Source organism: Myotis daubentonii, chromosome 3 (genome assembly GCF_963259705.1).
Source record: "Myotis daubentonii chromosome 3, mMyoDau2.1, whole genome shotgun sequence".
Taxonomy (NCBI): Eukaryota; Metazoa; Chordata; class Mammalia; order Chiroptera; family Vespertilionidae; genus Myotis; species Myotis daubentonii.
In genome coordinates this window covers 208386059-208409678 of record NC_081842.1, presented here as the reverse complement: position 1 = coordinate 208409678, position 23620 = coordinate 208386059, and the positions used below count along the sequence as shown (strand labels likewise).

At 49.4% G+C, this 23620-nt stretch overlaps 1 protein-coding gene across 19 annotated transcripts; it reads right to left on the bottom strand.

Moving 5' to 3' along the window:
- Positions 1–7459: 7459 nt before the first annotated feature.
- On the bottom strand, positions 7460–21664 carry LOC132231588 (phospholipase A2, membrane associated-like). 19 transcript variants are annotated; one of them, XR_009452089.1, is made up of 5 exons: positions 21467–21662; positions 20636–20717; positions 19785–19836; positions 19074–19180; positions 13314–18205 (listed from the first exon to the last, which is right to left on the bottom strand). XR_009452089.1 is itself a non-coding variant. In XM_059690963.1 (5 exons), exons 1-5 carry the CDS (start codon positions 21535–21537, stop codon positions 13969–13971), a joined length of 516 nt encoding a protein of 171 aa, XP_059546946.1. In that variant the 5' UTR covers positions 21538–21664; the 3' UTR covers positions 13314–13968. The 19 variants fall into 19 exon arrangements, 3 of the variants coding, with proteins under 3 accessions (XP_059546948.1, XP_059546946.1, XP_059546947.1); XR_009452086.1 differs by lacking the exon at positions 19074–19180 and having other exon boundaries at positions 13314–15340; positions 18126–18205; positions 19785–19933; positions 21467–21659; XR_009452088.1 differs by lacking the exon at positions 19074–19180 and having other exon boundaries at positions 13314–14091; positions 18126–18205; positions 19785–19933; positions 21467–21659.
- Positions 21665–23620: the final 1956 nt, after the last annotated feature.

The window sequence follows — 23620 nt, the reverse complement described above, 5'->3', positions numbered from 1 at the left end:
CTGTTGGCTTTAGCCTAAGTCAGGGTTCAGAGGGGAGGGGCTAGAGTAGACCTTCGTCTTTTGTCAAGCATCGCAGTGTTTGGAACATGGTCATGTCTACAATAGGCAAACTGCCTCCCCGACAGCCCCGATCCTGGATGGCCCTGGCCCTGCGTCCAGGCCGCAGCACTCACGGACTCTGCTGGCCGCCCACGTAACCGCTCTTGTCCCATCTTCTCAGGGTTCCCCCACAGGAACTCGAAGTACATGATTCAGTCTCTTGACAGCCTCCTTCACCCAAGGACTGATTTAAGCACTTGGAGTACATCAGTGCACAGACACACACCTGTATTCAAGGTGCGCCTTTTTAGTGGAGAGGGACAAAGAATAAACAAAAGACACAAAAATAAATTATACAGCCTGTTCGGTGGGGATCATGCAATGAACAGAAGCAATAGAGATGGAGAAGGGGTGGCAAGAGGCAGTGGGTGAAGGTGGGTTGCAATTTTACGTAGGGTGGACCTTCTCAGATGGAAAGTGCTTAGAGCACCATCAGTGTTCAGAAAAGTTTGAAAAAATATATTTTATTGATTTTTCACAGAGAGGAGGGAGAGAGACAGAGAGTCAGAAACATTGATGAGAGAGGAACATCGATCAGCTGCCTCCTGCACACCTCCTACTGGGCATATGCCCACAACCAAGGCACATGCCCTTGGCCAGAATCGAACCTGGGGCCTTTCAGTCTGCAGGCCGATGCTCTATCCACTGAGCCAAACCGGTTAGGGCGAAAAGTTGTTCTTTGTTTTGTTTTTTTTATAAATTATTTATACTTAAAGACTCAGCCTTTTGGCAATGGTTCTTTCTCATCTCAGGATTATGTTGTAATGTACCCCGTGAATCACACAAGGACACCTCAAGAAGTCAAATTAAAGAGTCACATTTATTGCAAATCCGGGATTATGAGGGGGCATTTCGCTCTCCCAGATCCCATAGTGTCTCGCCCAGCCCCAACGCCAGATTTATATAGGCAAAGATCACAAAGGTATGATTACATCCCAAGGTTTGGAATGAGGAACCTGATTTGCAAAAAAGCAGTTTACAGAAGCAGAAGCAGGATGGTAAGTAAATTACAGTTTTGGGGGCTCCGGAACACTGAGTCAACAGGGACACGTGAACTGGAGCCCTCTGACCTTGGGATAACTGTGCTGTCCTCCCCAGGTAAAGGAAAATGTGCTTTCTAAGACCAGTATGACCACAACCAATGGGATATTCACATTACAATCAATAGGGTATTTAACCGAATGGGTTGATTTATATAATTCAGAAAATCAAAATAACTTTTCTATTATTTTAGCAAGCAAATAACTACAGAAACCAAACAGCAGGGTTAGAGTTAAACTACAGTTTCTACCTGAGATGATTGCTACCATACTTCATTCCTCACTGGTTTTATGTACATGAGTCAAATCTTGGACTCATCTTCATTAGTTAGGGGATTGTACTGTCCCCTAACTACAAGTTGTTTGACCAAATTAATTTTTCTAAACTGCCTGCATGGCACATTTAGTTTTCTATTTACTCACCCCACTTCTTTTAAGGGCATTCTCTATTCTGTTCCTGCTCTCCTGTCCCCTAACACATCTAGCCCCACTTGGCCCTGGGCTTTCTCACTGGCTAGTAAAAATGTTCTTACAGTTACCAAGGCCCCTAGTGCCACGGTCCCCATCAGTACTGTCCTCACTGAAGCCCAGTTCCCCTCCTGCGGGCGTCAAGCCTCCTCCTGGCCTGCGTGGAGCCCAGGCTAGGGATCTCACAGGAGAGGCTGATGGCTGCCGGGATCAAGGCCATTTCCTGATGCAGGAGCTGGGAGTGGTGTAGTCAGGTCTGGATGCCGTCAACCTTAACAGCTGTGGGTGTGCTTAGGGCGACAGTGTTTATTCCCTTCCAAGTTGGGGTGAATCCTTGGGTAGTGAACTTCTTTACCCACACCGAGTCCCCAGACTGAAAGGGATGTACAGGGTCCGAGTTGGGCACTGCCAGGGCGTCTCAAACAAGCTTATGGTGGCTCTCTGGGCATACTGCAGAGCCTGCAAGGACTTGAGCAAGGAATGGTTATGACTTTTAGCTTTTAATTCCTCCCCTAACTTTGGGCAGGATAGGGGGAGGTTTACCAAACATGATTTCAAAAAGGGAGAACCCCTCCCGGTTGGGGGTACACCTGGCCTGTAAGTAGGCAAAGGGCAGGAGGTTGGTCCAGTTTTCACCGGTTTCTGGGATAAATTTAGTTAAAGTCCTTTTAGAGTCCTGTTCATACCTGCCCTGAATTTGTGGCCGGTATGCACAATGGAGTTTCCAATTTATGCCTAAGGCTTGAGCTATACTTTGAGATACCTTGGCTACAAAGGCGGGGCTGTTATCTGATCCTGTGACTGCTGGTAGCCCAAATCTAGGTATAATCTCCTGGAGTAATTTCCTGACCATTATAGAGGCAGTTTCTGTCCTGGTGGGATAGGCTTCAACCCACCCCGAGAAGGAGTCTATACTTATACCTCCCAATGCTCTCCTGAGGAGTTTCCCTGGGCCCGAATTCCCAGGGGGACCCCCCCTACCTTGCATTTACCTGTGACCTGCCTCACAAAAGTTCAGAATTCTTGGTGACGCCTATGTGGGTAGCCTGGTGTAACTGGGCAACTAAAGTCCGACCTAGAGCCTCTGGGACCAACAGTCTGCCATCTGGTAGAGTCCACCAACCATTTGGTCCTCTGGTAGCTTGCTTCTGTCCTGCCAATTCCTCCTCTTGTAAAGGCCCCACTGGTTTTTGGGCGGCTTCCTGGCAGCTTGGTACTGGGTGACCCTGGTGTTTGACATCCATCTCTCCGGAGCACCTCGAAGGAGGGCTTCCACAGCATGGGGTGTTGTCAGGGCTAGTTCCTGGGCCAAAGTCAGCTTATCTGCCTCCTTTACCAGCAATGCTGTGGTGGCCACTGCCCGGGGGCACGCTGGCCACCTTGCTGCCATGGGGTCCAGTCTCTTACACAGATAGGCCTCAGGTCTCTCCAGGGACCTAGAGTCTGAGTGAGAGCCTCTTTGGCAATGCCCCTTACCTCACTCACGTAGAGGTGGAAGGGCTTCGTGACATCTGGCAAGGCTAGGGCAGGTGCTGAGACGAGAGCCTTCTTTAGCTTCTCAAAGGCCCATTGTTCCACTTCGGTCCAGTTTAGCAATCTCCGAGAACCCCGGTATCCACAGGCGGCAGTATCCAACTGCCCCTAAGAATTCCCGAACCTGCTTCTTGGTTGTAGGCATAGGGATCCATAGATTGCCTCTATTCGACTGAGAGGGTCCGTCTGCCTTTGCTAATGTTGTACCCCAGGTATGTGACATCAGAGGAGCACAACTGTGCCTTCTTGGCTGACACCGGGTAGCCTAATGCTTGTAAGGTGCCTAACAGGCCCTCAATGGCTTGTCGGCAATTTTCCTCAGTATCTGCTGCCAGCAGATCATCTACATACTGGAGTAGGGTACATTCTGGATGTTCCTGTCTAAAGGCAAGTAGGTTCGAGTTCAAGGTTTCATCAAAAAGGGTGGGAGAGTTTTTGAAACCTTGAGGCGGTCTAGTCCAGGTTAATTGTCCTGAGAATCCACTCTCTGGGTCATTCCACTCAAATGCATAAGACAGCAATTCCTTTCTTTGCTTCTAAACTCAGGGGGTATTGCCTTACGGAGCTGGAGTGCTGGTGGCTTGCAATTGGACTACTACAGAAGCTTGATGACTTGCTAACCCCGGGGAAATTTCCCCAAGTAAGCAAAGTCACCTTGGCCCTTTCCTGCCAGAGATATTCCTCTGAGAGAGGACAGGTTAGAAGAATGAGGGCAGGGGAGGATGGGTTTGGGCTTGGGTTCCTTGGATCCACGGTGAAGTGTGCTCTGTCCCCCTCGAAGGATATGGTGGCTTGTAGTTTCTGTAAGAGGTCATGTCCAAGTAAGGGGTACGGGCATTCTGGCATGACCAGAAACGAATGAGTTACCGTGTTCTTTCCAAGGTCCACAGCCTCTTTGATGTCCAATGAAAAAGGGCAGTTTGTCTGGTGGCTCCCTGGACTGATGTCTTCTTAGATGTTATGGGTCCCATTGGCTCTGTCAAGACTGAATAGGCTGCTCCAGAGTGCAAGGTCTGGGGCTGGGAAAATAGGGTCTTTCCTGATCCCACCCGATGAGTTGGACAAAACAACCCCGAACTGCCGAGCCACATCCTGCTGGACAATAGCTGCCACCCTGGGACCCACCAGAGCATCCTGTTGTGCTGATGGCCAATAAATAACCACCGGAGACTTCTCAAGATGGCCAGGGGGCAGCTGCACCACCTTCCCGCTCATCAATCACCCACCACAAGCTACCTCAGACAAACCTGATTGGTCCAACAGCAGCATAAAAAATCTCTGCCAGGCACAGGCGGGTGTGAGTTCCCCGGCCTGCACCTTCAGACCGTGGGACCTCACCCGAGAGCTTCCAATAAACGCGATATTTCGCTCTTACCCTGCTTGTCTTGGTCAATTTATTGGCTTTGGTCAGATTAAATCTCACATCTCAGATTAAACCTTACATTAAACCTAACACAGAGTACACCAGAAAACTAACTAGGTTTTATCATTGTCCTGCCTTACAGAGGATCAAGCTGAGACCTGAGGAGGTCAGGTGGCACAGGCAGTCAGGGGTGACACCCAGGTTTGAATCCCCGTCTGTCTGACTTGAAGCTCAGGCTCTTTGACCCAACACTGTGCTCTCTCTCCATTCATACATTCAATCACTTGTTCACCCGGTGTTATTGTTGAGTCAGAGCTAGTGCCAGATGCTGCTCTGCCAACTAAAGCTCCTGGAATCTGCAGGGAAATAAGACCCAAATCCCTGACCTCATATGAGCTCACCCCAGGAGAGATGAAGGGAGGGGTGGGGGGTGCAGACTTCCTTGAAAACACCAGCATTTGGGGGCCAACAGAGACAGGAGCTGAGTAGCAGGAACACAGATGACAGGGCGGCCCCTTGGAATTCAAAGGGAGAGTTTTGAGACGAGAGGAAATGGTCAGCGGGATGTAGTGCCTGAGAGACTGAGGGGGTGAAGTCCAGGCTTGGGCAACCCCAGGCTTTGGGGGATCCCTGAGAGCTGGCTGGGGGACGCAGCTGGAGCCAGGCAGCAAAGGGTTCAGAAGGGAGCGGGCGATGAGTAAGTGGAGGCTTCTCTCTCCAGAAACTGGGCTTTTGCAGGAAACAGAAACTGGAGAGAGGTCAGCAGTGGTAAGGGGTGCTTCCCTTTTTTGGCTGCTTTCGTCTGGGTTGGGGTGGGAGCTCCTGTGTGCCAGCAGCAGAGGAGGGGACTGGAGGGAAAGAGAAATAAACACACCGAAGGCGGAGTTTCCCCACAGCAGCTACTGCTCAGGGACATGTTGTGTATTTATTTATGTGACTGATGCCTGTACGCTCTCTCCATGTCCCCCAACCAGAAAGGCAGCCCTGTTCACAGTGGGTCCCCGGCAGTGCCTGGCACACAGCAGACTCCCAGTGGGTACTTTTTGTGTTAAATTGAATTCACAGGGTTCCTGGTGGGGGGTAGGTCCTAGGAAGAGACGGGCTCATGTGGGCCAAAAGGAAGGGCTTTGGGGACAGGAGGGTGGGCACACCCGCGTCTTCTCAGTGTGTGTATGTGGGGGTCAGGATGGGGAGCAGGATCAACAGAAGTGGAGGATGGAGAGTAGTGACAGCTACCCATGTCCTTGTGAGAACACTCTAGGAGGCTGTGTATTTGTTAACATTTTGGCCACTTCTCTGTTACAAATGCATTAGGTCATTTAATCCCAATCACTCTCGGAGGCAAGAGAACGGCCATCAGCCCTGAGGTGAAATAGCTGAGTGGGGAAGCTGGGATTTGAACCCAGGACTCGGACCTGCGAGGTGAACCCAGGAGAGCCTGTGGTGTGAACCCCTGAGCCGCACCCCTTCCCACTTGGCCTTACTTCTCCGGAGAGGAGGGCGTTCCTCTCCCTGAGCCCCTCAGGCTGGGGCAGTGGGGTGAATATGGTCATTATTGTCATCGTCCCAGGAACAAACAGACAAGTGCGGCGACTTTCCCGGGGTCACACCGCTGCTGACTGGGGGACTCCAGCTGGCATTTCTCTCACTGCAAGGCAGTGGTTTCTCCTTCTCAGAAGGAAGAAATGTGGCAATTTGGTAGAGAGTCAGGTGGAAAAAAGAGGTGCCAGCCGTGCTTGGCAACATTTTACTGCGACTCCAGAGCGGGGCTTTCACAGGTTCCCAAACAGGACAGAGAGTTGGGGTTGGCAGATGGGGAGCAACAGGCAGAGAACGGGGCAGTCAGAGGGGGTGCCACCTACTGTCCTGGCCACAGCTGGGTCTCACCAGTGCTGGTACCTCTCCTACTTCTCCAATAAGCCCAAAGCTATCGCCAATGAGATGAGGGGAGAACGGCTCAGCGAGGTGGTGCTGGCGGATGTGACTCAGCCAGTCTGACTGGGATCTGTATTTATAACCCCTGACACGACATCGCCTTGGACCAGTTTGTTCTCACACCACGGCAGGCAGACACACACACACACACACACACACACACACACACACACACACACACTCACACACACACATACACACACCCACACACCCATTGTCACACACATTCACACACACACACACACACACACTCACATAGATGCACACATACGGGCACACACACACACACAGTCACATAGATGCACACATAAGGGCACACACACACACATCCATACACCCGTTCTCACACACATTCACACATACACATACACACACACACACTCACATGCACACATACTGGCACACACAAACACCCATACACACATTCACACACACTCTCACACTCATACACACAACTCACACACACTCTCACACACAAATACATACACATACTCACTCACACACATACACACACTCACACACAACGCACACACACTCATACACACACCCATACACACACACACACTCACAATCACACACACACTCACATACATGCACACATGCGGGCACACACACACACCCATACACCCATTCTCACACACATTCACACACACACACACACACACACTCACATGCACACATTACTGGCACACACATACACCCATTCTCACACACACTCACACTCATGCACACAACTCACACACACTCTCACAGACAAATACATACACATACTCATACACACCCCCATACACACACTCTTACACACACACACTCACTCACATACATACAGACACTCACACTTATATGCACACACAATCATACACACACCCATACACACTCACACACACACTCACAATCACACATACAACTCACACATACATACACACACTCACACACACACATTCACACACACACACATGCACCACACTCAGACATGTGTGCACGGGTGCGCGCACAAACGTACACACAGGCATGTACACAGTTTGCCAATGAACTAATTGCTTTATTTAGAGGAGACCCTGGGAATGTAGCCGCCACGGCTAAGCAGGGAGCAGGACTTGGAGAGCAGTGGGGACAGGACATCTCCTGCCTCCCAAGGAAGAGGGGAAAGGCGCCAGGCCACGTGCCCCGGGGCTTCTCATTCTGGAAGGAAGGCTTCTCTCTGGGGGTCGAGGGCCTCCTGGCTTGTCTCTGGGATGGGAGAGGGGTGTTTCCTTCTTTGCCAGGAACTAGCCAGGGTGGGGAGGGGTGGGGGCCAGAGAGGGAAACTCAGCGTGGGAGGCGAGGCTTCCGGGGCGGGACCTCAGCAGTGGAAGTCACTCCCAGGGCAGTTCCGGCTGGGGTAGAATTGGTACTTTTTCTTGTAGGTGTTCCGGTTTCTCGCAAAACAGGAGGCAGCTCTTTTATCACATTCACACAGCTGCCTGCGACAGTGACCTGCTTCCCTGGAATCACAAGAAAATAAACCTGGCTGAGGGTTTGGGAATGTTCGATGGCCCCTGTCCTCCAGACGGGTCTAGTCCGGGGCAAGCACCTAGGCTCCGGGTAGTACTTCTTTTTTTTTGTACATAAATAGTCAGCAGCTTTATTCACAATAGCCCCAAACTTGAGAAACCCAAATATTCCATATCTTGTGGATAGACATGCAAATTGTGATAGAATGGTCCCAGCTCTCCTCCAAAATCTCTTAAAAGAAGCAAGTTCTAAGCCTCCCTTAGTCCCCACCCTTGTGTCACAGAGGGTTCTTTCTGTCCTCAATTGTTTCTCTTCTGTTGGGGATTTAAAAGGAATGGCTCAGGATTTGTATTCCATGTTATTTAATTGTTGAGTGGAATACTAGTCAACAATTCAAAGGAATGCACTAGTGTTAAAACATCGTGGATGAATCTCAAAAGTTCTGTGCTGATTAAAAGAAGCCATATACATAAGAGGATGGACTGGATGATTCCATTCTTATGACATTCTCCATAAGGCAAAATGCCCATGACAAAAAGGAGATTAGGAATTTCCTGGAACTGGGGTGGTGGGAAGATTGAAGGCAAAAGGATAGAAGGGAACTATTTTGGAATGATAGAAATGTTCTTTGTTTTGATGTGGGTGGTGGTTATTCAGCTTTATACATTTGTCAAACTCATTGGACTATACACTTAAAAGGCATGCATTATTGTATGCAAACTGTATCTTCCAGGTAGGTCTCCTTTGCTGCCACATTTGAGAACTGCTGGCCTGCTGCTTCTGGCCACCCATGTCTGTCCTTGCTGTCTTTTTCTTTTTTCTTTTTTTTTCTTTTCTGTTCATCAGATTATTTATTCACTTGATTTTTAGATTTACTTGTTGATAGATGTGTATTTCTGTTCATAATTTTTATCTTTACCTTTTTCTTCTTCTTCCTCTTCTTAAAGGATGCCTTTCAGCATTTCATATAATACTGGTTTAGTGGTGATGAACTCCTTTAGCTTTTTCTTATCTGTGAAGCTCTTTATCTGACCTTCAATTCTGAATGATAGCTTTGCTGAATTAAGTAATCTTGGGTGTAGGTTCTTGCTATTCCTCACTTTGAATATTTCTTGCCACTCCCTTCTGGCCTGCAAAGTTTCTGTTGAGAAATCAGCTGACAGTTACGCGTATGGGTATTCCCTTGTAGGTAACTGAGTTTCTTTCTCTTGCTGCTCTTAAGATTCTCTCTTTGTCTTTTGCTCTTGGCATTTTAATTATGATGTGTCTTGGTGTGGTCCTCTTTGGATTCCTTTTGTTTGGGGTTCTCTGAGCTTCCTGGACTTGTAAGTCTATTTCTTTCACCATGTAGGGGAAGTTTTCTGTCATTATTTCTTCAAATAGGTTTTCAATATCTTGCTCTCTCTCTTCTTCTGGCACCCATATAATTTGGATGTTGGTACACTTGAAGCTGTCCCAGAGGCTCCTTACACTATCTTCATATCTTTGGATTCTTTTTTCATTTTGCTTTTCCGGTTGGGTGTTTTTTGCTTCTTCATATTTCAAATCTTTGACTTGATTCTTGCGATCCTCTAGTCTGCTGTTGGGAGTCTGTATAATATTCTTTATTTCAGTCAGTGTATGATTAATTTCTAGTTGGTCCTTTATCAAAACCTCAAGGGTCTCATTAGATTTCTTGAGGGTCTCATTAAGTTTATTGGCGGTTTCTAGAAAATTCTTGAAAAACCTTAAAAGTGTGGTTTTGAACTCTATATCCAGTAGTTTGCTTTCCTCCATTTCTGTCATTTGTGTCCTGTTTCTTTGTCTCTGCATTTTTTTATGCTTCGCTGTGTCGATAGTGGCTTTCTGTGCTAGGTGTCCTATAGGGCCCAGTGGCTCAGCCTCCCCAATTACCTGAGGTAGACACTCTTGGTGCGCTCCCTTGTGGGTTTGTGCACAGTCTTGTTGTAGTTAAGCCTTTATTGTTGTAGGTAACACTGGGAGGGATTGACCACCAGGCCAATTGGCTGTGAGAATCAGCTGTGTCTGCAGTGGGAGAACTTCTGTGCTGGAGACACCCCTCCAGGACAAGACTTGCTTCAATGGGGTTTTGGTGGTCACTGAGTCTGCCCCCTGAGTGTGACCTTTATGGATCCAAGGAGCTGCAATCTGGATGGTCCCACTCTGACCACCTGGCACACTGGCTCCTGGATCACTAAGGAGGTGCTAATCTAGCCTTTTCCTGAGGCTACCCAGCAGGAGCCAGCTGTGACGCAATGCAAGTTACCCTGGGGCCTTGGGCTAGCTGCAGATTTTTAGGTAATTATCAGATTGCAAAGGGCCAGGCCTTTCATATGCAAAAGCCTCCGTGCATGGCTTGGGTGGGGTGGGGTGGGGTCCCAGGGGATCAACAGGGTGGAGCGAGCAGTTATGGCTGCTCTCAGTCCTGCCCTCACAGGCCCTGCTTCTCAGTGTCCCGGCAATCGCTGCAAGCACCTCTGAGAGAAAGCTGCCCTCCAGTTCCGACCGATGCCAGACAGTCCAGTTTCTCCCGCATGAGTCTGGATCCCCAGAGACTCGCCTGGAACTGGAGCTCAGAGCTTGAGACTCCCTCCAGATTGAAAAAGACAACCGTGTCATCAGCCGCCAGCCCTCTCCTCATGCGCCTCTGTACCTTTGTTTTTTACTTCCGCACCACACCACCTCTGAGTCTCGGTATGCTCTTCTCTTTCCTTCTAGTTGTAGAATTTCCACTCAGCCAGCCTTCCTGTGGTTCTGTATGATGTCCATTCCATCTTTTAGTTGTATTTTTGAAGTCCAGGTAGTACTTCTGATGGGAAGACAGAGCTCCTGCCCTCAGGGAGCAAGCCCCCAGTCTGATGGGGATGCCTGTCCCCAAGCACTGGGAGACTCTTCCTGACAGCCTTTGCTTCTTTCTTCTTCCCAACAGATGTGTCCAGGTGCAAAGCCCCAGCCCCTAGGACAGTGGTTCTTAATCTTGGCTGCACATTAGAATCACCTGGGTATCTTTTAAACATCCTGATTTCTGGGCCTCATACTCTGGAAATTCTGTTTCTTTGTTACTAATGTTGTGGCCTCACCCTATAACAAAGAAACAGAATTTCCAGAGGATGAGGCCCAGAAATCAGACTTTTAAAAAGATTCCCAGGGGATTCTAATGTGCAGCCAAGGTTGAGAACCACTGCCCTAGGGAATAGGAGTGGGTTGTGATTGGTGTAAACCAGTCATGCTCCTCCCTTTTTCCTTTCAATGATTGGCCTCTGGGAGCACGTGACCTTGTTCTGGCCAATGAGCCACAGGGGAAGTCTCCTGGATTAATTTCCTCCTCCAAATAGAGACATCTGAGGGGAAAAGTCTCTTCTATGGGGTAAGGCCATGAGGTTGGAGTGGCACCAGGAGTAGTGGCATCCCATGGCCAAGGTCGGGGAGCAGAAGGTGGGGAAAAGGCTGTGTTTCTGACCACACGGTGGAGAAGTTGCCCCATCCTGGCACTGCCCTCTGCCAGACCAGTCAGACTTCCCCACTACCCAAGCTTCTTATGGAGGGGCATCTCATTGCTTACCACCCAAAGCCTGCTAAGACACAGGGCCCTGCGGAGAGGTCATGACAGGGAGACACCATTTCTGATCTTAAAGAGCTCAGGGTGTTGGGGGAGAGGCGATACTTTTTCAAAATCCCACCAGTGTATCTGGGGCCACTGGGCAAACCCTTCCATTGACCACCCAGCTCTCTCCTCCCCTTCAGAGCAAATCGTGCCCCAGGATATCTTGGCCTCATGTCCCACTCACTCTCCCCCCGCACCGCCCCCCCAATCTGGATTTGCCCTCACACTCCATGGCAACAGCCCCAGTGAGGTCCTCAGGGGTCTTCCTGCCTCTAAATCTACGGTGCCTCTCAGCCCTTATCCTCGAGACTTCGTGTTAAATCGGCTGCTGTCCACTCCTTGACCTTCTCTCTGTCTCCTCTCCCTCTCTGACAGGCCATCCTCTCTCCCCTGTCTGGGCCTTTAGACATCAAATGGGCGAGTGTATCCCACTCTCAGCTCTCTGCTGTGACTCCTAAACCCGTGCCTTGTCCAGACCCCTCCCTGGAGCTGCCGGTCCCTACATCCAGCCACCTGCTTCGCGTCTCCCTGGGTGTTCTGGGAGCCTCTTAAACATGTCTACATAGAACTCCTCCTCCCTTCACTCACCTGGACCACCTCCTGTTCCATCCACAGGACCGGATACCCACCAATAGCTCCCTATCCCTCTACCCAGGCAATCACCAAGCTCTGCTGATTCTACCTGAAATGACACTCTCAGCCCTCCCATCAAGACTACCATTGTCATATGTCCAATGGCAATGGTCTTCTCACTGCTGCCCCCGCCTCCCAGTCCCATGGTCTCCGCCCACCCTGGGGGAATCCTCAGAAATGCAAATCTGTTCATGACACTCCTTTGCTCAAGAGCTCCCCACTGCTCTAGGACAAAATCTAAATACAGAATGGCCTTGTGCTTGGCCTGGCCCCTCCCATTCCTTCAGCCTCATCTCTCCCCACTCCCTCTCCTTCAGGCTCACAGAACTGTCCCAGTTCCCTTGGGCCCTTTGACCCTGCAGGCCTCTTCTATGGGGTAAGACCATGATGTTGGAGTGGCACCAGGCGTCTTGGCATCCCATGGCCAAGGTCGGGGAGCAGAAGGTGGGGAAAAGGCTGGTTCCTGACATCCAAACTGAGTCTTTAAGGATGTACAGGCACTTTCTCCCGCCCCCCCCCCCCCCCCACCTGCACCGCCTTAAAGAGTCAGCTTGGCTGTCAGGAGCCTTCCTGGACCGCAGCCTGTGCTCAGGGCCCTGCCCTTTGGCTTCCTGCCTATTGGAGTCTCCCATCTAGTGTTTTCCTTGTCTTTACTTCCCACTCACCCGTGAGCTCCCTGAGGCAGGGACACTGTCCCTTTGTATTTCTTCCTCTTTTTTTTTTTTGCTTTTGTTGTTGTTAGTCATCACCTGAGGATATTTTCCCATTGATTTTTAGGGAGAGTGGAAGGGAGGGGGAGAGACACACACAGAGAAACATTGATGTGAAAGTGACACATCAATTGGTTGCCACCTGCATGCACCCAACTGGGGGTTGGTGGTCAAGCTTGCAACAGAGGTATTTGCTGCTGGAATCGAACCCAAGGCCAATACTTTATCCACTGAGCCAATCGGGCCAGGGCGCCCCTTTGTATTTCTATATCTGGTGCCTGGGCTTGGGCTTTGCCTGGCCCCTCCCATTCCTGTGTCCAGTTGCTGGGGTCCAACCCCAGCAGGTTCAGTGGTCCCCAGAGGTGTGGATGGAGTTGGTAAAGAAGTAATGACATGGAGACAGTGTTCAGTTGATCAGCAGCCTAGCCAGGATCTCCAACCAAGTTCTGTTTGTCTTTTATTGTCTTTTTACATCTGTATTTATACCAGTTGATTTTAATCCTGTCAATTTCTATTCCAAAGGTTAGGGCATTTCTTATCTCCATTCCAGGGAGTAAAGATTATGTAGCTTAAGGGTGATTATTCATAGTTAAAGTGATTAACTACCCACCAGGCATTTAGTTAAGGGGTTTTATCCCCTCCCTAACTTCAGGGAAAAATCCCTACCTGGGGAAACAACCTTTCTCAGAGAGGTGACCGTGGTTAAAACACATAGCGCTAAGGGGAGCAAACATATTAAGAACAGTATGCTATATAGGCCAGATCCCTTGAAACATATGCTCTTCAGATGTTTCTTTTCTGCAGCGACTGTGTTAAGCAGCAAGGATGGACTGGCTTTCGGCAAATCCCCCCTTTTTTATTTTTTAAGTGATAACACATGCAAATCAGTGGCCACCTCTCAGATTGGGCTGTTTAAGACTCGGAAGAAGACTGGCAAGCAATGACAATAAGCATAGCTGTAAACATAGTGGATGGAGCGCACAGGAGCCCCGTTCCTGTAGAAGGTTGCTGGCCCCTTCAGTCAAGGGATTTCAGCTGGCCTCAAGTCGGTGGTTTGGTTGTCCTTGTTGATCTGGCTAGCGGGCGGCGTCATTGGCGACAGGCTTCCCGAAGCATCAGCGAGTTGAATGGCTGGATCAAAGGGTCCATCAGGGCTGCGTTTAATGGTGGTGTTGGTGTCCGAGGAGGAGTAAGCTGTGCCCTCTGGGTTGGCTGATATGGAAGATGGAGGGTAGTAGAGAGAAAAAGAAGAGAAAGCAAAAGAACTACAAGGCATGGAAGTATTTAGAAAAAAGAGGGAGAAGAAAGGGAAGAAGGCAGCATCCTGACACAGCCCTTTCCTTCAGCTTCCCCTTTCCCTGTGGTCCAAGGTGGAAATGGGAAACAAGTCCTGTTGCAGTGAGAGGGCAGCTGCTGTCAGCCGGTCTCTGTCTTTACCTGGGTCCCGATCTGAGCTGGGCGTGGGAAGTGAAGCAGCCACGGGGGCAGGAGACCTCCCTCAGAAGGGGTGAGGGTTCAGGCCTCTGCAAAGTTGGGGGGGTGAGGGTCTGTGCCCCACCTCTGTTGACCCCCAAGTTGTCTCCTGATGGCCCCTCTGCGACTGTGCCTGTCTTAGGTTGTTCCTTCCCTGAGGAATCTTACCCGTCTCTGGCTAACCAGCCATCCTCCGGGGCCAAGCAGGGTGATGTGAGGTTTGCGAATGAGGGAGGGGCAGCGCCCCCCTGCAAGAGGTTCAGTTCTGTCTCCTTGGTAGCCTATGCCCCTGTGGCCTCCACGCCCAGCACCTGCCTTGGGCTCCCCTCGCCTGCTGGCGGGGCCCCGGCTCTGGTCACATCTCTTGGGGAACCCAGGTTTCTTCTCCAGGGAGGGCCCAGCTCACACCATTGGGCGAGAGGCAGATCAATCGCACCGGCCACCACGAGGCCTCAACTTCAGCATGAACAGAAAGCCCAGGCAAAAGCTGTGGGCAAATGGACTGTGAGAAGGGGGTCCCTCTTGACACAAGGGCAAGAGGGGCCAATACTGGACAAAGGAGAGTCCCAGGAAGGGCTTTCTCAGCCCAGGATGTCAGGCTCTTGGCACAAGACAACTCCATGTATGGGACATATACCAGACACCCCATAGTCATGGCAGAAAAGGGAGGTGCTCTTCCTGGAACAGTAGAGTAGGGAGATTCTAGAAAAGGCTGTGTTCAGGAGAAAGGCCAAAGAACCAGCAAACAAGTTGTCAGATTAAAAAAAAGAAAAAAAAAGGAAAGGAGATGTGGGGCAAAGCTGGGACATATGGACAGACAAAAAGGAGGCAAATGTGATCCTCCCAATGACAGGTTGTTTCAGCTCAGGGCTGCACATCTGCTACAGACGGACACTGGTCAGGTGTGCTAAGGTGAGGCGGAGACGGAGGGCGGTGAGACATAAGGTCAGACTAGACGGTCTGGAATCCACACAGGTGAGTCTGTGTCCTGTGGAAATATACAAGCATATCCTCTCCCCCACGTTAAAAGTACTTCAGGTCCCTTCCAGGCTCCTGTAAGCAAGTCTCTCCATTTGATGAGGGCTTCAGGTTTAGTTAGATCAGGGTTCCAATGTCTGTACATCGGGGAATTTCCCTCAGAACCTACATTTAGTATATTAATTACAAATAGAGTATGTTGTAGAACATGATGAGGAGAGGAATATTTAAACTCATTTTCTTGTAATTTTTTGTAACGGAGTAAATCAAACACCACTGGGGCTATATAATAGAACGCCCATTTGAGATAAGATATCTCTTCCCCATAATGTAAAAGGGATAGTCGTAATTACATAGGGACAGAATGTTCCTGAATGTTGATCCCCATCAGCCCAAGTTAAAATCTGAGAACTCTTTTTTACATTAGATGCCTTGCCTAGTCCTACTAGGGAAGTGGAGGTGGTGTGCATGGGCCATGAAGAGGGCCAATCCTTCCCTGCTATGCAGGAAACATCTGCTCCTGTACCCAATAAACCTTCAATTGGTTTTCCCTGAATTTGTAAAATTTTTGTAGGTCTAGCAGCATGGATTTCTTGTATCCAACATGCTGCATCACCAGATCCAAAGCCTCCAGCCCCTCTGGCTTCCTGGGTAACAGTTGTCCCTATTTTATGTATTGGTAACAGGAGTAATCGGACAATTCTCTGGTTGGGCTGAATCTGTATAGTTGTGGTGGGTGGGGAAAGTAAAATCTGTATTTCTCCTGTGTAGTCTGCATCAACAACTCCTGGGATGACTAAGATCCCCTGTAACGAGGTGGAGCTCCGTCCTAATATTAAACCTACAGTTCCCTCAGGCAGCGGCCCAGACACTCCTGTAGGAATGGCTGCTACTGGCAAGTCTGGGGTTAGTATTGCATGGGTGGTTGAATGGAGGTCCAATCCTGCACTGCCTGGGGTTGCCCTGAAGAGGTCACTGACTGATTGAAATTTGCAGAGGGGTTGAGGGTTGATGCCCCTATTATTGCAGGAGCCTGGGGCTGGCCCCTTCTCAAGTTTCCCAATTGAGGTGATGGGATATAACCTCCTTGGGAGTGGTTTATAGAATTTTTAAAGGGCGACCATTTTTATGGTATTTTGATCTACATTCCTTTGCCCAATGGAATCCTTTCTGACATCGGGGACAAATAGTTTTTGGAGAAATAATATTATTCCCTGATGTATTTCCAGGCTGTCGAGGAGTTTGCCATCTGGCTTGAGTATTATTATTTTTGCGGGGGCATTCTCTGCTAAAGTGCCCAGATAAGCCACAAGAGTAGCAGTTCATATTTCTTTTATTACCTATATTATTGATGGATTGTCCTATGCCCTGTACATATTGAGGGTATGTCTCCCCTTTGAGAGCTGCAGCCATAGCTGCACCCTGTATAAATGCTGGACTTACATCAGCGCACTGTTTTATAAAATCATTTATAGTTCCTGTTGTGCGAATCGGCCTTAATAAAGCCTGACAGGTATTATTAGCATTTTCAAAAGCCAGTTGTTTAATTAGGATATTGGCTGCCTCTTCGTTATTGATTACTCTCTTGACTACCTGTATGAGGCGAGAAAGGAAATCCTGATATGGTTCCTCGGCCTTCTGTTTAACCTCTGTAAGGGTGGTTGTTTTTCCTGCTGTACAAGGTAGGGATTTCCAGGCATTTACTGCACAACTGGTTACTTTAATACGTGCCTCTTTGGGCATACACATTTGCTCCTGAGCCGTGTTAAAATCACCTTCTCCTAATATCATGTCTAGGGTTATTCCTCCTCTGGAATTTTTGCTAGTGGCTACAGCTCTCTTAGCAAGATCATCATATTCAGTTTTCCATAATAAGTAATCGCCTCTGGAGAGACAGGCTTTACAAACCTGTGACCAGTCATAAGGAGTCATCCATTTACTGGCTAGGGCTTCTACCAAGGTTTGTGTGTAAGGAGCTAGAGGTCCATATTCAGAGCAGGCCAATTTTAATTCTTTAAATATTTTGTAAGGTATAGGCTCACAGGTGGGGTTTTCGTCCTCACCAAACTCATTCTCATATGCAACTGGGAAGCAGAGTGAGAATTCAAGATCTCCATTAGCTTCAGCTTCTCTTATCGCCCTTTGAAATTTAGACATGGAGCTCATAGGAGCCGCAGAACCTGGTTTAGGCTTTCTTTCTAATTTGGGTAGCCTGTTTTGAATGGGAGGGCCTCTCTCCTCTCTACTGACTGGAAAGTGCCAATGGTCATGTTTATGATATTTATTCTCCTTCCGATCAGTAGGCATAGCTAAATTGCTCTTAGATTGAGCTGGAGACAATAAAGATGTGTCCTCTTTAGGTGGAGCCGAAGGACTATTTAAAGTTTGAGAAAGTTCAACCGTTTCTGCCTCTGGTGCCAAGGTGTCACGAATTGAATTCCAGAGGGAAAAGGTATCTGCCGGGACCATCTCAGATCCATCGTAGCTGTAATAATTCTTTAATTGCTCTCCTACTTTAGTCCAAGTTTCTAAATTAACAGTTCCATCCTCAGGAAGCCATGGACATACGTCTTGTATAAAACTTTCTGTCTGACTGGGAGTAACCTTAACTCCTCTGCTAGCAAGCATATGCGTTAAAAGATTAATACAGAGTCTTTTTTCTTTAGATTCAGTATGACCCATCTTCACAATCTAAGTTCTGTACTATCTACTCGCTTACCCTACTTATCCTCTGTAGGAGGGTCTGCAGCACCCTACGGTGCAGTCCTATCCGTCCCAAGTAAGGGGAGACTTACATAGAGGAACCCAGTTCGGGTGCCAGATGTTGGGGTCCAACCCCAGCAGGTCCAGGGGTTCCCAAAGGTGTGGACAGAGTCTGCAAAGAGGGAATGACACGGAGACAGCGTTCAGTAGATCAGCAGCCTAGCCTGGATCTCTAGCCAGGATGTCCAGCCAAGCTCTGGTTGTCTTTTATTGTCTTGTTACATCTGTATTTATACCAGATGATTTTAATACTGACAATTTCTATTCCAAAGGTTAGGGTATTTCTTATCTCCATCCCAGGGAGTAAAGAGTATGTAGCTTAAGGGTGATTGTTTGTAGTTAAAGTGATTAACTACCTGCTAGGCATTTAGTTAATTGGTTTTATCCCCTCCCTAACTTCAGGAAAAAATCAATACCTGAGGAAACAACCTTTCTCAGAGAGGTGACCTTGGTTAAAACACACAGTGCTAAGGGGAGCAAACATATTAAGAACAGTATGCTATATACGCCAGGTCCCTTGAAACATATGCTGTGCCGATGTTTCTTTCCTGTAGCGACTGCAGTAAGCAGCAAGGATGGACCGGCTTCTGGCATCCACTTATGGCTTCTATGGTTGCTACTGTGGCTGGGGCGGCCGAGGATCCCCCAGGCTTGGCCTGACCCCTCCAGTGCCCACCACAGTGGGCACTCAGTAAGAGAAACCAAGGAGACAGGGTGAAATTGTAGGACAGTGATGGCGAACCTATGAGACGTGTGTCAAAGGTGACACGCGGACTCATTTTTTTGGTTGATTTTTCTTTGTTAAATGGCATTTAAATATATAAAATAAATATCAAAAATAGAAATCTTTGTTTTACTATGGTTGCAAATATCAAAAAATTTCTATATGTGACACGGCACCAGAGTTAAGTTAGGGTTTTTCAAAATGCTGACACGCCGAGCTCAAAAGGTTTGCCACCACTGTTGTAGGACATCCTTACCACAGACGATTTGGCCCTTTCGGTAAGCAAAATTGTAGTTCAGATACTTGGTGCCACATTTCTGCTTCTCCAGACATCTGTAGCAACAGTCATGTGTGGCGCAGCACCTGCGGCGAGGAGATGTGATTGGAGCTGCTTCCCCACAGCTCCAGGGAGCCTAGTCCCCCGTGGTCTTGCCCCTTGACCCTGGGCCAAGACCCAATGACCTTGCAATGGTCTAGAGCAGAGTTTCCAACATGCTGGCTGCTTTTCCAGCTGGGACCTCCTGGGGTTCTGTGATGATGGGCACCAGCCCTGCCTGGCAGCTCCCAGCCCTGCGGGGGCCACGGGTAGACAGAGGGAGGGGAGGGCTGTGGCGGCCTCACCCGATCCATTGCATCCTTGGGGGATCCTCGGCCGCCACCGCCACAGTAGCAACCATAGAAGCCATAACTGGACACAGCATCCTTTCCTGTCTTGAACTCAATCATTTTCTGGAAATCCAGCAAACTCCCATGGGTCTGCAGCAGGCCTGGAAGGACATCGCCTGGGGGATGGGGCCTGGGGCCCTGTGCCCTCTTTCTCTGCCCCTCTCTGCTACTCCCCCTCCCACTAGGGCCTCTCTACCACCCACTGAGGGAGGGCCTGTGGAAATGGGAAGGAAAGCTGGGGCTAAGGGTGCTTTCATCTTGGGCTGCCCTCTTGTGGCCAGAGGTCAGGGTTCGCTCTTACCAAAGGCCATGGTCAAGGCCAACAACAGAAGGGTCTTCATGTGGACAGTCCCCTGCATGAGAAATGCAGATGGATTGGCCTAGACTCCTCTCCCAGGTGGTCCCAGCTTCTGTTCTGGCCCCCTGCTCAGCAACCCTGGAGAAAGGAACCTTCAGGGGGACACACAGACATGCTCCTTAATCCAGGATGACTACCTTTGTCACACATGAACACACAGGAGCGTGCACACACAGGACCTCCTGACCCTTCCCAGCTCTGTTGGACAATTTTCACACACATTCAGGCCTCAGACCCAAGGAGACCCCCACACGGTACGCTCAGGAGATGTCCACGCTCCCCATCAGACTGAGTGTTCCTGGAGGGTGCAACCAGGTCATCCCAACCAACTCGGAGACTCCCAAGGTCATAGTTTGTGCACCTCTCTCCCACCCCCATTAGACATAGCTTACTTGTTCCAACCGGATTCAAGGCTTGGGAATTCCATCTATGAAGTCCAATCTCCAATGTTTTTTTCCAAAACTAACGCACAGCACCCTCTCTTTGCAAGACTTTCCAACCCCTTACGCATACACACATGCGCAAACACATATATAGTAACGCACATATGCATGCATATACCCACTCCTGAACTCACCCACTAATGCAGACCTCCTTTCAAACAATCACTCACATACCCATACAACACACTTGTGCACATCCCCCTCAAATCATGCGCATGCATGTATTTGTCCATGTGTGCAACATACACATGCATAAACACACATGGACACATATGCCAACACAGCCACTCTTAAAGGCAGCCACTGAGCAGGACCCATACTCCTGACAGGGCATGAATTTTGGGGTGTTACCTCTCAGAGAACGCTGGTGTTAATAGCTCCAAGTGCTGGTCTTGTTAAGTCTGAACTCCAGCTCCCCTTAAATAGCTGCCCCCTAGGGAAGGATGGGAGTTGGTGGGTATGCAAATGGGGTGGGAGTGCCTCCAGTGAGTGGACTCAAAGTTTGGCATGCCTATAGCCCTGGGCTATCCCCTTTTCTTCCCTTCAGTAGCTGGCAGGTCAGAGCTGAGGATGGAAAAACCTTATGTGCTGTTAGCGGATGCCAAAATTGTAGATTATTTTGTAATCTTTCCCAGGGGCCTCATTCCTGACTTCAGCCCACTCCCGTAACCAGGCGCTGGGTGTGAGAACCAGTCGCCTCCCTGGAACCACAGTCAGGAGAGGGCAGGGGTGTCCACTGCTGCAGGCTAGGGCTCATCTGCACGCCATCAGGCCCATCACTGGGGCGAGGATTGCTCCTTTCTTTGGCTGAATGTGGCATTTGGTATATGAATGGGGGCATTTTTAAAGAGGAGGGCATTTATTGTTATTCATTCATTCCATCATTTATTCATTCACCAGAAGTACATACTAAAACTCTACAAAATGTGGGAGGTGGTGGGGGTATGAGGACTTGTCCTGCCTCCCGATCCTCCACCCTACCTGGGGCCCCAGCAGGGAAAGGGGTGCAGTGAAGCAGATGGTCCCTTCCTATGTGGTCAGCGCCTCCACCTTCTCTTTGTGCTCCTCTTTCTTTTTCTTCTCCTCCTCTTCCTCATCAGCCTCCCCTTCGGGAAAAAGCCAGAGCCTGCCCTGGAGTTCACCCTAAAGCGCTGCCTCCACCTTACCCCAGTCCTCACTCACCTTGTCCGGAGACGGAACTGATGACTGCTTCCCAGGTCTATTGTTCTTTCTTTTTCAACAGCCAGGGTCATGGGTGACTCCAGCTTTAATTCCTAAAGCAAATACCTTCACCGCAGCCCTCCAACACATGCTCTGAATTGAGCTTCCAGGGCCTTCGGTAAACACTCCCTGACCCCAGCCCCAAAACAGCCAGCGTGGCAGAAGCTGGAGCTCCTAAACACTCCACCTGTGCCCCTTCCCCAGGTACACCTCCAGGTGCGCAGGCCCAGGGGACTGGCTCCAGTGAGAGCACCTGAGCATTGGTGCCGAGGGGCCTTTTCCTGTCCCTCGCGGTGTGACCAGAAGCAGGGCAGCAGGTTGGATCCCCGAGTCAGGGCCTGGAGAACACCTGCCCGGGAAGAAGTCACAGGCCCTCATGGGACTTAGGGAGAAGGACGTGTTGGTTTCAGTCACTGGTCACTGAGACTGGTAGTGACTGCAGCATAAGCTCGTCTGTGCTAACAGCCTTCAAGGCAGCGTTCTCCTTGGAGATTCAATGTAGTTCCAATGCTAGGCCTGTGTGAGGGTAAACTGAGTCCCCAGGCCAAGTCCTATGTAGAAGTCCTAGCTTCCAGTATCTCAGAGTGTAACCTTATTTGAAAACAGGGCCTTTGAAGATGTGATTAGTTAAGATAAAGTTATTAGGCTGAATCCACTAGTACTGGTGTCCCTACAAAAAGGGAAAATTTGGGCAACGACACATGCAGCGAGGACACCATGTGAAGATGTAGGCTGAGGTCGGCAATACTTCTATAAGCCAAGAAACGCAGAAGGTGGAGGGAAACCCCAGCGGCTAGGGGAGACAATGGAACAGATTCTGTCTCAGGGCCCTCCCTCCCGAGGAACTGGCCACACCGGACCTTGATCTCAGACTTCTGGCCTCAAGAACGATGAAACAATCCTGTCATTTAAGCCACTCAGCTGGTGGGACTTGTGCCTAGCAACCATCACCCTCCAGGGATCTCTGTCCACCTGGGATTTTCGCTCTCAGAGCTGTTGGCTTTAGCCTTGACAGTCAAGGTTCAGAGCTGAGGGGCTAGAGTAGACCTTCGTCTTTTGTCAAGCACCGCAGTGTTTGGAACATGGTCATGTCTACAATAGGCAAACTGCCTCCCCGACAGCCCCGATCCTGGAGGGCCCTGGCACTGCGTCCATGCCGCAGCACTCACGGACTCTGCTGGCCGCCCACGTGGCCGCTCTTGTCCCATCTTCTCAGGGTTCCCCCACAGGAACTCGAAGTCCATGATTCAGTCTCTTGACAGCCTCCTTCACCCAAGGACTGATTTAAGCACTTGGAGTACATCAGTGCACAAACACACACCTGTATTCAACGTGCGCCTTTTTAGTGGAGAAGGACAAAGAATAAACAAAAGACACAAAAAATAAATTATACAGCCAGCCTGTTCGGTGGGGATCATGCAATGAACAGAAGCAATAGAGATGGAGAAGGGGTGGCAAGAGGGAGTGGGTGAAGGTGGGTTGCAATTTTACGTAGGGTGGGCCTTCTCAGATGGAAAGTGCTTTGAGCATCATCAGTGTTCAGAAAATTTTTTAAAAATATATATTTTATTGATTTTTCACAGAGAGGAGGGGAGAGGGACAGAGAGTCAGAAACATTGATGAGAGAGAAACATCGGTCAGCTGCCTCCTGCACACCTCCTACTGGGGATGTGCCCGCAACCCAGGCACAGGCCCTTGGCTGGAATCGAACCTGGGACCCTTCAGTCCGCAGGCTGATGCTTTATCCACTGAGCCAAGCCGGCTAGGACAGAGACTCAGCCTTTTGGCAATGGTCCTTTTTCATCTCAGGATTATGGCTGAATTTTTTTATACTACTATTTCCTATTTTGTGTATTAGGAAAAATTACTTATTTCTCTCTCTTAAAAAAAAAACAAACACCTTATTTTGAAACACACTTACACTTACAACAAAGTTGCAGTGGGACATGCCTGTATTCCCCGGGAATTCCAGCTTTCCCGAATGTTAACACCCCCCCATGTAGCCATGGTACAATGATAGGAACCAGCAAGGAGACACTATTAACTCATCTACAGACCTTATTGGGGAAAAAAAAAAAAAAGACAGGCCGCAGTTGGCCAATTCCTGGATGAGAC

Bases quoted from the DNA above. Each gene is read 5' to 3' on its own strand.
- LOC132231588 (XM_059690963.1), bottom strand. From the start codon at position 21,537: ATGACCCTGGCTGTTGAAAAAGAAAGAACAATAGACCTGGGAAGCAGT. The intron at 19,920-21,466 runs GTGAGTGAGGAC...TCCTTTCTCCAG, and splicing joins CAGTTCCGTCTCCGGACAAG to GGTTGCTGAGCAGGGGGCCA. The intron at 14,092-18,125 runs GTAAGTCTCCCC...CTTCCATATCAG, and splicing joins CCCGAACTGGGTTCCTCTAT to CCAACCCAGAGGGCACAGCT.